General features: G+C 34.9%; 1 protein-coding gene across 7 annotated transcripts in view; it reads right to left on the bottom strand.

The window, feature by feature from the left end:
• Nucleotides 1–7841: 7841 nt before the first annotated feature.
• Nucleotides 7842–14802, bottom strand: part of LOC128246688 (forkhead-associated domain-containing protein 1-like) — a 47297-nt gene continuing 40336 nt past the window's right edge. For all 7 annotated transcript variants that reach the window (XM_052965032.1, XM_052965031.1, XM_052965037.1 and 4 more), the window contains one exon: nt 7842–10663. Coding sequence is in view for 6 of the 7 variants with exons in the window: in XM_052965031.1 (XP_052820991.1) it covers nt 10628–10663 (36 nt within the window). In the remaining variant the exon portion in view is untranslated. The remainder of the gene's footprint in view (nt 10664–14802) is intronic.

Below are 14802 nucleotides of genomic sequence, written 5' to 3'. Positions count from 1 at the left end.
TTTCCACCAAAAATCAAACGTTGGATGAAATCTGTCAATCAATACTACAGTAATCGATTAATCACTTATTCCATCGCATAACGCAGTGAAGTTGTCTTGCGAATATTAATTTCAACCGAAAATTAAATGTTAAATGAAATTCGTAGTTAAATTATGTTGAAAGAAATGTTGATAACTCACTTATTGTATCGGTCCGTGTAGCAAAGTTAGCTGTGTTTTACATATATACTTTACAATGCTATTTGTAAATGGTCTGGATCTCTCGATCTGTCATGTTGACAGCCGTGTTAATATTATCATTAATTCCGCCGCTTCATTCCATTTAGTTTTATCTATCCAGACATATAACCATTGAAGAAGAAACTCCTATCAACTATTATTTATTTCCGTTCTTTTGGGGCTAAGGTTGCTCTTGTTTGATATGCACCCTTTTATTAATGACACACCTTATATTCAATCCGATGCCTAAATCCTCCCCGATGTCTTCAAATTTAAAGGGACTAGACACCAGATTGTCCCAAAATCGGCAAATACAGTATTTCCTCCAAGCAAGCCAAGATTTATCAATACGAACTTGAATAAGGCCGGTAAATCATTGTTTTTCATGATTAAAAGAATTTTTCGTCGCTTTCTCAGCTGGGTTAGCCAGTTTAAAAATAGCGCTTAATGATTTCCCAGTATATAGTGTGTATGTTTAGCGTGTGAAACTCACGTGAAAACGAAGTACAGCTACATATACTGACGCTATTTTTAAATTGACTAGGATTTACGTGGTAGTCAGACCCAGTAAATTTTGCGTTTGAAAGATTTGCAAAAACTGTGAAAGATACATGTGTCTTAAGCGATGCGATACATCTGACAGAAGGTAAAATTCAATGCGTTGTTAAAGCTGCACTCTCACCGATTTACCGTTTTTACAACTTTTTTTATTTTTTGTCTTGGAAAGAGCAAATTTTTGCGTAAATATTTGCAAACCAATGATAAAAGATGCTGACAAAAATCAGAGCGCAGATTTGCATATTTCCGTTAGAAAATACATGTTTTATAGCTTAAACCGTTACTAACGGTTTAAGAAATATGCCTAAAACATGATTTTTTTTAACTCAAATATAAAAACTGCGATCTATTTTTGTCAGCAGTCTTATATCACTGGTTTCCATGGATTTTCGCCAAAAATGGCTCGTACCAAGACAAAAAATGAAAAAGATGTCAAAATGTTCAATCAGTGAGAGTGCAGCTTTATAAACGATATAAATATCATGTAAGTTTTTACCATTATTCTCTTTTTTCCTTGCAATGTTATCATCTGGTGTCTAGTCCCTTTAAGGAACATATGTCACTATTTCAAGGCAGGTTTCTTTATGTGATTCTTAAATGATTCATGTTTTTCTAAAATAAATCCCCCGCGATTTCTATGAAATTAAGAAACATATGTTTCTATTTCAACGCACTCGAGTATTTTTCTGACGCCACGAATATTATTTCTGACTATTAGAATGTTAATACTAACGTTATGAATGTTATTTCAGACGCCAAGAATGTTATTTCAGACGCCAAGAATGTTATTACTGACGCTAAGAATAGTATTGCTGGATTGTTAATTGTATCTACTGATATACATGTCAGTAAATCGTCAATATTATATACATGGCTGGAAAAATCTATGATTGCATACGGAAGAAATCATTAGGTATTTCTATATATACCAGGTGTCTCTGTTTTTGCAAATCCAATAAGAGCCTTCGCGTACAAACCATGATTAATTTAGTCAATTTACCTAGGAAATCATTTACGATGAAGCAGAATTCTTCTGTAAGTATTTGTTCAGACAAAACATTTCTTTTGCGGTATTTGGGGAGCCGTTTGTTCCCAGGGGCGTAACTATAGGCGGTCTTAATTTCGGTACGCCCGAACGAAATGGCAAGCGCATAAATCTGGGCATAGATCATAAAATGCAAAACAAAATCGAAGGTTGTGTGGGTGTGTATAATTATGAATCAGGGCTGTAGCAAATGACAAACACCGTACAGGTATTCATTGCATTTTGCAGTTTCCGTTTAGCAATATTCCGCATTATAGCCGAACCCCGTTGGCTCGAATACGCTTGGCTCGAATTCCCCGTTGGCTCGAATTGGATGTAAATGACCGATTTCTGTAAACTGAAGGTAATTAAGTATTCCCGCTTGGCTCGAATTCCCCGTTGGCTCGAACTGAATGTAAATGACCGATTTCTGTAAACTGAAGGTAATTAAGTATTCCCGCTTGGCTCGAATTTATCGAGGCTCGATCTATGTTTCCGATCCATGTGTGTTTTATGTCAATGCCAGATTTTATTCTGATGTTTGACCGGACAGAAATCTTTGATTAAACCTATTGCGATTATAATATCGATATGATAGAAACCTTATTGTGATACCAATTCGCCAGACAATCGATCGATGGATCGATATATCGTAGCAACCCTAATATACATTTAAAATTCAGCTGTTTATAGTTTTATCGTAAGTTCACTGAATGTCGGGGTTCAAAATGAATGATTGAATATGATTCTTTTATTACTGTACTCCCGTGCCACACTCGGAACACCTCGGCCATTTTCCATCGAAAACAACCACGGGTGTATGCCGGTACATTAGTTGAAGTAGTTCGTAAACTTTATGATAATACTATTAAGCAAATGTATAATTTAACTGTTACTTGTATTACTAAGTTCTAACTGATTCAAAGTGAAATGTATTATTGTATAAATATTTAAGATAATTTAGAGTAACTTAGGTACATAATTAAAATTAATACGCGATCTACTTGCAGCGTAGTTATACGTAAAGAGTTTAGACACTGTAAACCGTCCATATATATCCGAGGTTGTTTTCGATGGAAAATGGCCGAGGTGTTCCGAAAGCCCGCACCAAAATGAGACCAAATTTAAGTCCATGAACTCACTCAAGTTAACGAGTGTACATTTCAAAATTCTTTATGTACGCCCCTGGTTCCTGTAATATTTATACGCCAACATTGGACCATAAAAGCCACTGCCGTCTGCTGCACAATAACATTCACATGAAAGGCCTTAACAATTAGCGTTGATTTGAAGGTTGTCGAACAATACAGTGCCCCTGAAGGCTCTCAGAACACTCTTTAAAATGTTGGTTTGTCAATTGTTATATGACAGAATAATTGCCGCCATTAAACTTGACTATAAATTAACCACTGGCTATTTAATATCTTTATACAGCTCAACCGAAATTCCAATATATTTTCGTCTTATACAAGCTGGGAGTAGGATTTGTAAAGTTACGCTCTTATTCAAAATGGATACATACACATTTGTAACAAATCAATATTGACTGATAAACCTTTAACTTCTTACTAAATAATGCAATTATAGAAAATTAAATTACTGAAAACAAGATTGTAACTGTATGTAATAGCATGAAGCGCAAAAAAATAAATGATTGGTGAGTGCTAAAAGATTTACAGTGGTCTACTATAGTCTCTTAATGTAGAAATACCGTGTTTAATGCACATTTCTTTCGAATTAAACTCGGTATCCTTCATAAGAACCATTGTTTTTCGTTATTTATTTATCCATAAAGGAATATTAAAACAATACAATTTATTGTGTTGAATCTTATTTGGGATTAAGAGTGCATCTTTAATGGTCCCAGATACAAGTATGTTTACTATGGCCAGTGTCCTTGATTTTGGACCGATACTATTTTGTAAATAAAACACGGTGTTTTGCTTGCAACATCATGGTCATCAAATTTTGTAAATAAAACATAGGGTTAGTCATGCACGCATGGTGATGGTTGGTCTAACAATCGCACGGTTGGGCATGCACGCATGGCTTAGGTTGGTCTGACTTCCGCAGGATTGGTCATGTATGCATGGCTAAGGTTGGTCTAACTTTCGCAGAGCTGGGCATTCACGCATGGCTAAGGTTGGTCTTACTTTCGCAGAGCTGGGCATTCACGCATGGCTAAGGTTGGTCTAACTCCCGCAGAGCTGGGCATTCACGCATGGCTAAGGATGGTCTTACTTTCGCAGAGCTGGGCATTCACGCATGGCTAAGGTTGGTCTAACATCCGCAGAGCTGGGCATTCACGCATGGCTAAGGATGGTACTATTTCCGCAAGGTTAGTCATGGCATGGCTAAGGTTGGTCTTACTTCCGCGGGGTTGAGCATGCATGCATGGCTAAGGTTGGTCTAACATCCGCAGAGCTGGGCATTCACGCATGGCTAAGGTTGGTACTATTTCCGCAAGGTTAGTCATGGCATGGCTAAGGTTGGTCTTACTTCCGCATGGTTAGTCATGCACGTATGGCTAAGGTTGTCTTTTTTTCGCAGGGTTAGGCATGCACGCATGGCTAAGGTTGGTTAAACTTTCGCAGGGTTAGGCATGCACGCATGACTAAGGTTGGTTTAAACTTTCGCAGGGTTAGGCATGCACGCATGGCTATGGTTGGTTAAACTTTCGCAGGGTTAGGCATGCTCGCATGGCTAAGGTTGGTTAAACTTTCGCAGGGTTAGGCATGCAAGCATGGCTAAGGTTGGTTAAACTGTCGCAGGGTTAGGCATGCACGCATGACTAAGGTTGGTTTAAACTTTCGCAGGGTTAGGCATGCACGCATGACTAAGGTTGGTTAAACTTTCGCAGGGTTAGGCATGCTCGCATGGCTAAGGTTGGTTTAAACTTTCGCAGGGTTAGGCATGCACGCATGGCTAAGGTTGGTTTAAACTTTCGCAGGGTTAGGCATGCACGCATGACTAAGGTTGGTTTAAACTTTCACAGGGTTAGGCATGCACGCATGGCTATGGTTGGTTAAACTTTAGCAGGGTTAGGCATGCACGCATGACTAAGGTTGGTTTAAACTTTCGCAGGGTTAGGCATGCACGCATGGCTATAGTTGGTTAAACTTTCGCAGGGTTAGGCATGCACGCATGACTAAGGTTGGTTTAAACTTTCTCAGGGTTAGGCATGCACGCATGGCTATGGTTGGTTAAACTTTAGCAGGGTTAGGCATGCACGCATTGCTAAGGTTGGTTTAACTTTCGCAGAGTGAGGCGTGCACGCATGGCTAAGGTTGGTTAAACTTTCGCAGGGATAGGCATGCACGCATGGCTATGGTTGGTTAAACTTTCGCAGGGTTAGTGCACCATCTTGCACAATTTATGTCACTTTGCTTCTGCAGCGGGTTTATTTGTCAACAAAATATCTCCACTGATCCTTATCCAAAGAAAGTTTTGAATCAAGCATTGTATGTTTACCGTCACCGTAGCTTTAATATTAGAAAGAAGGCTCTCTCTGGTAAACACATTCATGTTAGTGGAAAACATAGTCTTCAACCGAATATTCATTAGTCTGGTGATTGTGTCTCAAACATCTGTAGAAGGTAGACAGGCCGCAGTGTGGTCAATATTTAAGCCTAGAATTTGGGCTCCCTTTTCGTCTTTTTTCCAGCACATTGCAATCTGCACTTACATTTCATTTTACATAGCTATTCCTATGATGTTGTTTCTAATGAAGATTGTTTTAAGCGAACAACAGAGAAGCAAATAAATTACAAGCATATACTTTCATAAAAACATTTTCAATGATTTATGCAATATATCATTGTACATATATTTCATATACCATTTGGAATGCATATAATTATTTCAAATAAACTAATGTGTTTATTTTTCAACAAACTCAAGAGAGCAAAGAGCTCTCTTTTTGGAGGGAATGTGGCTTGTTGAGAGATCTCTGTGGAGCAAGCGAATCTTATAAGAGTGTGTCTCTTTGAGCAAAGAGCTCTCTTTTTGGAGGGAGTGTGGCTTGTTGAGAGATCTCTGCAGAGCAAGAGAAACTTTAAAGAGTGTGTCTCTTTGAAAAAGGAGCTCTCTTTCCGAAGGGAGTGTGGCTTGTTGAGAGATCTCTACGGCGCAAACGAATCTTTAAAGAGTGTGTCTGTTTTAACAAAGAGCTCTCTTTTTGGTGGGAATGTGGCTTGTTGAGAGATCTCTGCGGAGCAAGCGAATCTTTAAAGAGTGTGTCTCTTTAAGAAAAGAGCTCTCTTTTTGGAGGGAGTGTGGCTTGTGGACAGATCTCTGCAGAGCAAGCGTGTCTTTGAAGAGTGTGTCTCTTTGAGCAAAGAGCTCTCTTTTTAGAGGGAGTATTGCTTGTGGAGAGATATCTTTAGAGCAAGCGTGTCTTTGAAGAGTGTGTCTCTTTGAGCAAGGAGCTCTCTTTTTGGAGGGAGTATTGCTTGTGGAGAGGTCTCTGCAGAGCAAGAGAGTCTTTGAAGAGTGTGTCTCTTTGAGAAAAGAGTTCTTTTATGGGAGTGTTGCTTATGGATAAATCGCTGCGGAGCAAGCGAATCTTTGAAGCGTGTGTCTCTTTGAGAAAAGAGCTCTCTTTTTGGAGGGAGTGTGGCTTGTGGAGAGACCTTCGCAGAGCAAGTGTGTCTTTGAAGAGTGTGTCTCTTTGAGAAAAGAGCTCTCTTTTTGGAGGGAGTGTTGCTTGTGGAGAGATCTCTGCAGAGCAAGTGTGTCTTTGAAGAGTGTGTCTCTTTGAGAAAAGAGCTCTCTTTTTAGATGGAGTATTGCTTGTGGAGAGATATCTTTAGAGCAAGCGTGTCTTTGAAGAGTGTGTCTGTTTTAACAAAGAGCTCTCTTTTTGGTGGGAATGTGGCTTGTTGAGAGATCTCTGCGGAGCAAGCGAATCTTTAAAGAGTGTGTCTCTTTAAGAAAAGAGCTCTCTTTTTGGAGGGAGTGTGGCTTGTGGACAGATCTCTGCAGAGCAAGCGTGTCTTTGAAGAGTGTGTCTCTTTGAGCATAGAGCTCTCTTTTTAGAGGGAGTATTGCTTGTGGAGAGATATCTTTAGAGCAAGCGTGTCTTTGAAGAGTGTGTCTCTTTGAGCAAGGAGCTCTCTTTTTGGAGGGAGTATTGCTTGTGGAGAGGTCTCTGCAGAGCAAGAGAGTCTTTGAAGAGTGTGTCTCTTTGAGAAAAGAGTTCTTTTATGGGAGTGTTGCTTATGGATAAATCGCTGCGGAGCAAGCGAATCTTTGAAGCGTGTGTCTCTTTGAGAAAAGAGCTCTCTTTTTGGAGGGAGTGTGGCTTGTGGAGAGACCTTCGCAGAGCAAGTGTGTCTTTGAAGAGTGTGTCTCTTTGAGAAAAGAGCTCTCTTTTTGGAGGGAGTGTTGCTTGTGGAGAGATCTCTGCAGAGCAAGTGTGTCTTTGAAGAGTGTGTCTCTTTGAGAAAAGAGCTCTCTTTTCGGAGGGAGTGTTGCTTGTGGAGAGACCTATGCAGAGCAAGTGTCTTTGAAGAGTGTGTCTCTTTGAGAAAAGAGCTCTCCTTTTGGAGGGAGTGTTGCTTGTGGAGAGATCTCTACGGAGCAAGTGTGTCTTTGAAGAGTGTGTCACTTTGAGAAAAGAGCTCTCTTTTTGGAGGGAATGTTGCTTGTGGAGAGATCTCTGCGGAGCAATCGTGTCTTTGAATTGTGTCTCTTTGAGAAAAGAGCTCTCTTTTTGGATGGAGTGTTGCTTGTGGAGAGATCGCTGCGGAGCAAGCATGTCTTTGAAGAGTGTGTCTCTTTGAGAAAAGAGCTCTCTTATTGGAGGGAGTGTTGTTTGTGGAGAGATCTCTGCGTAGTAAGGTGTCCTTGGAATGAGTATCTATTACAGTATAGATATGTCTTCTTCAGAACAGATGTTGATTTTACGAATGTTGCTTAGTATATAATTCGCAACCTCAAATAACCTTCAGGAATATCAGGTGTTTACTTCATGTAAGTCAAATTGTTATATTTTAAGCCTCTCTTTATCATGTAATAGAAATGAAGAAAACAATTTGTTTCTACAAGATTTATTTCTGTAATAGAAGCAGGTTCCAGCAAGATATATTAGTACCAACTATTGACTAACAATGGATGAAAACTGATGATAATAATAAACAAATTAGTTAAGTCTAAAATGAATGGTCAAATATAAAAACTGGGGGTTAAAATAATAATGGAAGCTATACTTTATGTAGTATTATTCCTCCCAATATTATTCCCAGGTAAAAGTCATGATAAATGGTCTGCATATGTATAATTCAATAAGTAGCCAATGGCATTGAACTGGTTAAATCTTTGGATTGGTTATAGTAAGCCAAACTGTTTATTGATTGGTCAATAGTTATCCAATTATTTCTGTCGACCAATGAAATTGCTTCAAACTAGAAACAAGCCAAAATATAACTTGTGGATAACTTACTTATCCAGTTTTAAACAATAAGCTGCTGAAGATATTGTAAAACTAATACTTTTTTATTGATTTATACCTGCAGCTTATTGTATATAACTAAGAGATGTTGTCCACATGTTTACCTTTCGTCTAGTTTGCACATTTTAATACATGATTTGTTAGCAGTAATTTTTAGATAAATATTAACCAATCAATAAACAATTTGACTTTTTTAACCAGGCAAAAAAGATAACCAGTTTATACAATTGGCTTCAGATGTTGTTTTAGAAATAAATAACTTTTAAAACCATAGGTGAAAATAACTCCTATTTCATCACATATAAACACATTTAAATAAAAATACAAACTATAATTAACAATCTACCCTATGTTGTTTTTTTTTTGTAAAAAAATGAACAAGGTGAAATGGACACATACAAATCAAGTTATCACAATTCTCACATTTACAAAAATATGCAGTCTTTCTTGAAGCACTGACTATATTTTAATTCATTCATCCTATTTCTAAACAAGTGAAGTTTCAAAAGTTCTTAAGGAACTAAAAAGAAATATGTGTGTTTATATACAAAAAACATTGTTGCCTTACGAATGTAAGTATTGGATACGCTTCTATGTAAATTTTAAAAGCACATAAAAATCAAATATCACAGTTGAAAAATAAAATACAATCTACCTAAATATCTAAGAAATAAAAATAAAAAATAACATCCTCCGTACCTTTGTAAATGTTTATAAAGCAGGAACTTAATATGTTTTATGTAAGTTGCGGTTATTAAATTAGTTTTCACATATGTAATCATAATTATTAAAACTTTATTTTTGGCCAATGACTGCTGCAGATTTAGAATAAATAAAATCGGTCATCCATAAACAAATATAGTAGTTACAAAAATAAACATTTTATATACAATGTACTTACATCTTACAAAATCTTACAAATAGCTGGGCAGTGTTTGAGTGTTAAATTCATTTTTACAATCAGATTCGAAATAATAATGAAATTGCATTAGAAAATATGTCTTTGACTATAAAAGATACAAAATTCAGTCATGTTGAAAATAAATAAATATACAAAAACATATTTAAAGTAAAAATGTAACTTTGTTCATAAAAAACTACTCCCCGTGACAAATAGGTCTTGCCAAAGTTGAAAAAATATTTTCAAAATTAGAAAATAAATGCGCTACACATTCTAAAATTTTCCTACTTGAAAACAGCATCAATTTTATATTATTTTAATGCTTAATAAAAACTCATGAATAATTTTGAAATCTGCACCTTAAAACCCTCCTATAGCTACTTTCTAAGAAAGTTCTGGAGTATTATAAATAATTGCTTATAAAAAGCTTCTAAAAGCATGCCTGAAAAAAGTTTGTATACATCAATGCTAGTTTAATTTTGTTGATTTTAAAAATATACATTGTTTACTCATTGTCATTTTATCAACAATGCTAACACAATATTTTTTTCTCAGTAAATGAAATTATATATATATAAAACTTAAAAATCACATGACCAAATAATTTGAATAAAAATAAATAATCTGATTGTTCAGTTGCAAAGGAGGAAATCTTTTAATGTTTAAAATAATTATTATACCTCTAAAATAAACAGTATTGTCATATAGTTCAACATTGGGGCCTAAATGTTTCATTGACAAATCTTAGTCAGAACCTCAAAAACTGATGTCCATAGCAACAAAATTCTGCAACAAGATTCAGACACGTCTTCAATTTGTTTGACACTGTTTTCAATTTACATCTCATACAATGCTTATCCTACAATGAATGATAAAAGTCATGTGACCAGTTGCAAAACTTGGTTACTACATATACATGATATTATGGTATTTAACGAGGGGTGTTTAAAAAAAAGATGCTTTGGCAATCGGACATAATAGATGACAATTTGGTCGTGTTTTGTGGTGACATTTCCATATAAACTTTTATTCCACTTATAAGAACACCTATGACCATTAGTTTTGTTTCATCAATATGATTGATCTACATATCACGACAGTTTCAATGTTTTTCGATTATTTTTGAATATTATAAGAGCAATTTTTCCAGATAGTTTTGAACACCCCTTCATCAGTATGCTATATTCTTATTGATCTACATATCATGAAAATTTTAATGTCTTTCGATTAATTTTGAATAAATAAATGCAGGAAACTTTTGAACACCCCTCGGAAATGTTTATCAATCAATCATCATTTGTTGTCAGCTTGGTCAGATAACTATTTCATAAATTTAATTCATAAATAATTTCAAATTAAGACTCTTTTGAAGCTATGATTAAACTTGTCCATGAATAATAGGCCCCAGAACATTAAGTGTCAGATCTGTGAGCTTTTTGACTATTTCTACACTGAGGGATGATCACTTTGAAGTCTAGTCTTCAACAACTATTTCAGTCTCTTCTACATCCTGAAAAATACAATAAAGCGCCAATATAACATCACTATTACACTCAAATCAATAAACTATTTCATTATGTTGAACTAACAATAACAACCCTGAAGCCTGTTCAAACCAATTTGTAATGAAAATAGGATTAGATCAACAATTATAGGTTCCTTTGAACACAAGAAGTGATATATTGTTTTTGTTTTGAAAATAGATATGCATATTATGTTGCATTGAACAAAAGATGTGGACATAGTATGTTTTAATGTTGTGCTGACAACAGTAAAAGTAGAATAACCATGTACTTTTGAGGATAATAAATGTCCACAACTTTATTCCATTAAACCGTATCATGTTGTATTGAAGATAATAATTGATTATACTATGTTGTCATGCATTGCAGATTATAATTGGCCATTTTATGATGCATTGAAGATAATAATTGATTATACTATGTTGTCATGCATTGCAGATTATAATTGGCCATTTTGTGTTGCATTGAAGATGATAATTGATTATACTATGTTGTCATGCATTGCAGATTATAATTGGCCATTTTATGATGCATTGAAGATAATAATTGATTATACTATGTTGCCATGCATTGCAGATTATAATTGGCCATTTTATGTTGCATTGAAGATAATAATTGATTATACTATGTTGTTATGTATTGCAGATTATAATTGGCCATTTTATGTTGCATTGAAGATAATAATTGATTATACTATGTTGTTATGCATTGCAGATTATAATTGGCCATTTTATGTTGCATTGAAGATAATAATTGATTATACTATGTTGTCATGCATTGCAGACTATAATTTGCCATTTTATGTTGCATTGAAGATAATTATTGATAATAATTGTATGTTGTCATGCATTACCGATTATAATTGGCCATTTTATGTTGCATTGAAGATAATAATTGATTAAACTATGTTGTCATGCATTGCAGATTATAATTGGCCATTTTATGTTGCATTGAAGATAATAATTGATTATACTATGTTGTGATGCCTTGAATATATCAAGTTTCAATAAAGATAAGAATTGGTCATGTTATATAGCATTGAAAAAATGGCCATTTAATATTGCATTGAAAATACATAATGATAATATTATGTTGCATTGACAATAAAACAATTTCAAGACAGGGTTAAAGTTATGTACACACTGCTAAGGTTGGTCTAACTTCTTTAGTATTAGTCATTACATATGAGGCATTACACATGAGGCATTACGGAACAACTAGTGACAACTATAGGTACTTTTAAAAAGGAAAGGTGACTTGAGGCATAATTAAATTTTGTAATATCATTGTAATTAACAATTATTAATGGAGAACATACAGGATATTTCAAACTTTATTGACATATTTTTTCTATTGAATAATTGTGTTATCATCTAAAAGGACCCTTATCATGATCTTATGTTTGTACACAATCTTTAGATACTTTATCTTTTGTATGAAAATCACAAGAATTCTCCAAAACAAAATAATTCTGCAAAACAAAATAGATAAAAAATATTTCTGGATGCAATAAAAAGTATCATCTAGAGTCCAGGTATAAAATAAGGTATGTTGGGAAACTAGAAACAAACATCATTATTTTTTTCGCCTTATAGGAAAATATCCCTGAAATTGGTATAACTTCTATCTTATTTATATCTAATTAAACTGTTGAGTGTATAAATAGTTTTTACTGGTCCTGATAAAATCTACTTGTAGATTAACTTGTTTGAAAATCGTAGGCAATAAAAGCTGCGTCCAATGATTTATTAAAAGATTTTTGGATAAATCGACTACACTCGAGGGCCTCAAATATTTGTATCAGTAATTGGTGAAAAGCAAGTAATTCATGAGTCTGTCCTCAGTACTAGTAATAATTGGGATATTTCCCTTTTAAACTTCTGCGGATGCTTTATTTTCAGTATATGTAAACTTTTCATATTGTTTGAGTATACATACTTTACTAAATCTGGCTAATAAGTACACATAAGATAAGAAACATTATATATACATATTTGTGACCTTACCTGCTAACGTTAACTGTACTAATTTCACACGTCTTTCTCAGAATACCATACATATTTCAATAATTACTTTTGTTATTAGGAATACAGGTACTTGTAATGTAATAAACTGGGGGACTTTGTAAGATAATCGTTTGATGCAGGTAATATAAACCTAATATATGATTTGTTATTAGCTTTAAATCAGTTTCAGAAAAACTTCAATCACTCGAGGATGCCGGGGACCAAGCCAAAACCTCGAGAGAACCGAAGTTTCGAACAACCCAAATTTCAATTTTCCAGTCTGTTTTGAAATATCTTTCAGTGTATTTTAAGTTTGAAGTCGTCAAACCGACTGTTTACTAAGACACCGATTATGTGTTGCATTGTGGAAATCCCTCATATGTTCAAAGGCTGTGGTATACTTAATGTATACTTAATGTAAAAGAAATATCAAGAAATGAAATGTGTATTTTTACAAAATTGCCATATTGCAAAGCAAAGTGACAAGAAGGAATTCTTTTCCGAGATTCCGATGTTGGATCGATATGGTAGTGTTTATTCATATTTCTATTACTCATTTACATTTCTCACAATTAACTTATCGTCATTAACTTCTCATAATTATCTTCTCAAATGACCTTATCAACTACTATCGGTCATGCGTTAAAACAGTGATAAACGGTTTTTCACACCTTATCAAATTGCCTTTCAACTGTCATTGTAATTTTTACAACTTGAGAAAATTTTAACACCTAGCAATTGTTTGTTTATTTTGTAACACGCGTTTGAAAAAAGTGTGAAATTATGACCTCGTGGGAGCCATAAGGTTTTGTGCATGATTTGTGTACTAGGGACCGACTATATTGCTCGACTCCTCAACTTATTTAGGTTTTGATGCAGCGTAGGTATATTTTATATGAAAATGGAAGGAATAATATTCGGGACCAAGCTCTGACCTTGAGGGACCGCCGGTTCTCGAACCACCGCTTGTTCAAACGACCCCAAATTTACTGTATAAGGTTTATTTGGTGTAATCAAAAGACATCTTATGCATACAATTCCTGAAGTTAATCAGTTTTCTTAATTTAATGCATCAGTAAATTGTAAATCAACACCCCCACCACCCATCCCCCACCCCCGTCCCCGGTCCGAGGAATAGCGGGGACTTTGACTTTCAGTCCAGCTATTAGGCCCATTCCCCGCTATTTTTGACGTGAAAACAAAACCACCACATTCACTCGGCACTGCGGGCCACCTGGAAAGTAAAAACAAGGCCCATTTCCCCAGCTTTTCTCGGTATACCCCCGGACCTGAGGGGCTGTAGTTACAAATTGACTGTGGCATAACTAAAAGACATCTTATACTTACAATCCCATGAAATTAATCACTTTTCTTTTCATTAAGGACTACTTTTTTATCAATTAGGCTAACTATAAAAACTGAAGACAGTTATTGACACAAGACCTGAGAAATTCTTTTTATTTTTGTGCTTTACATTTTAATTAGCAATCTCATAGCAAGCATATTAAAAGCAGCCATCTGAAGCCAGATGAGGTTCCCTTTAATTTCTTTAGAATCCATTATGATACAAAGAACGTTTCGATTTACAATTAATTAGAATGGGAACATTGCGTGAAAGTCTCCTGCCATGATGACTTTTACTCTCTTTATTTTTTTACTTCAAGTTCTGGAATAAGGCAATAAAAAGTTCTCTGTTTCCATTTATATCTCTATTTCTTTTATGAAATATTGAATTTGAAATGCCACCAGCGGTCTTTGGTTGTTAAATTTGTAACTGAAATATTTAACGATTACCGATAAGCGGATAGATAATACTCTTCACTGAAAATGTAGGCTATAATGTATACTGTGTAAAAATAAATTTAAAATAAGTATAAAGTTAGAAAGTTCAATTAATCTCATTGCGTCAAAAAAAAATAGTTATATGGCTCAAATGATAGTAACATATCAAGGCCAGGTCCAGTATTTGAGGGGCGTAACTTCGAGGGTATGCTTTTTACTTGGTTCAATTTAATTACTGGAATTCAGGGTGCGGGGTGTTCTAGGTACTTCCAACCACTCGTAGTCCAAAATAGTATAGTTTGGGTGAATCTTATTACTTTTTTCTCCCATATTAAAAT

Source organism: Mya arenaria, chromosome 9 (assembly GCF_026914265.1).
Source record: "Mya arenaria isolate MELC-2E11 chromosome 9, ASM2691426v1".
Taxonomy (NCBI): Eukaryota; Metazoa; Mollusca; class Bivalvia; order Myida; family Myidae; genus Mya; species Mya arenaria.
This window is presented reverse-complemented; position numbering and strand designations above follow the sequence as displayed.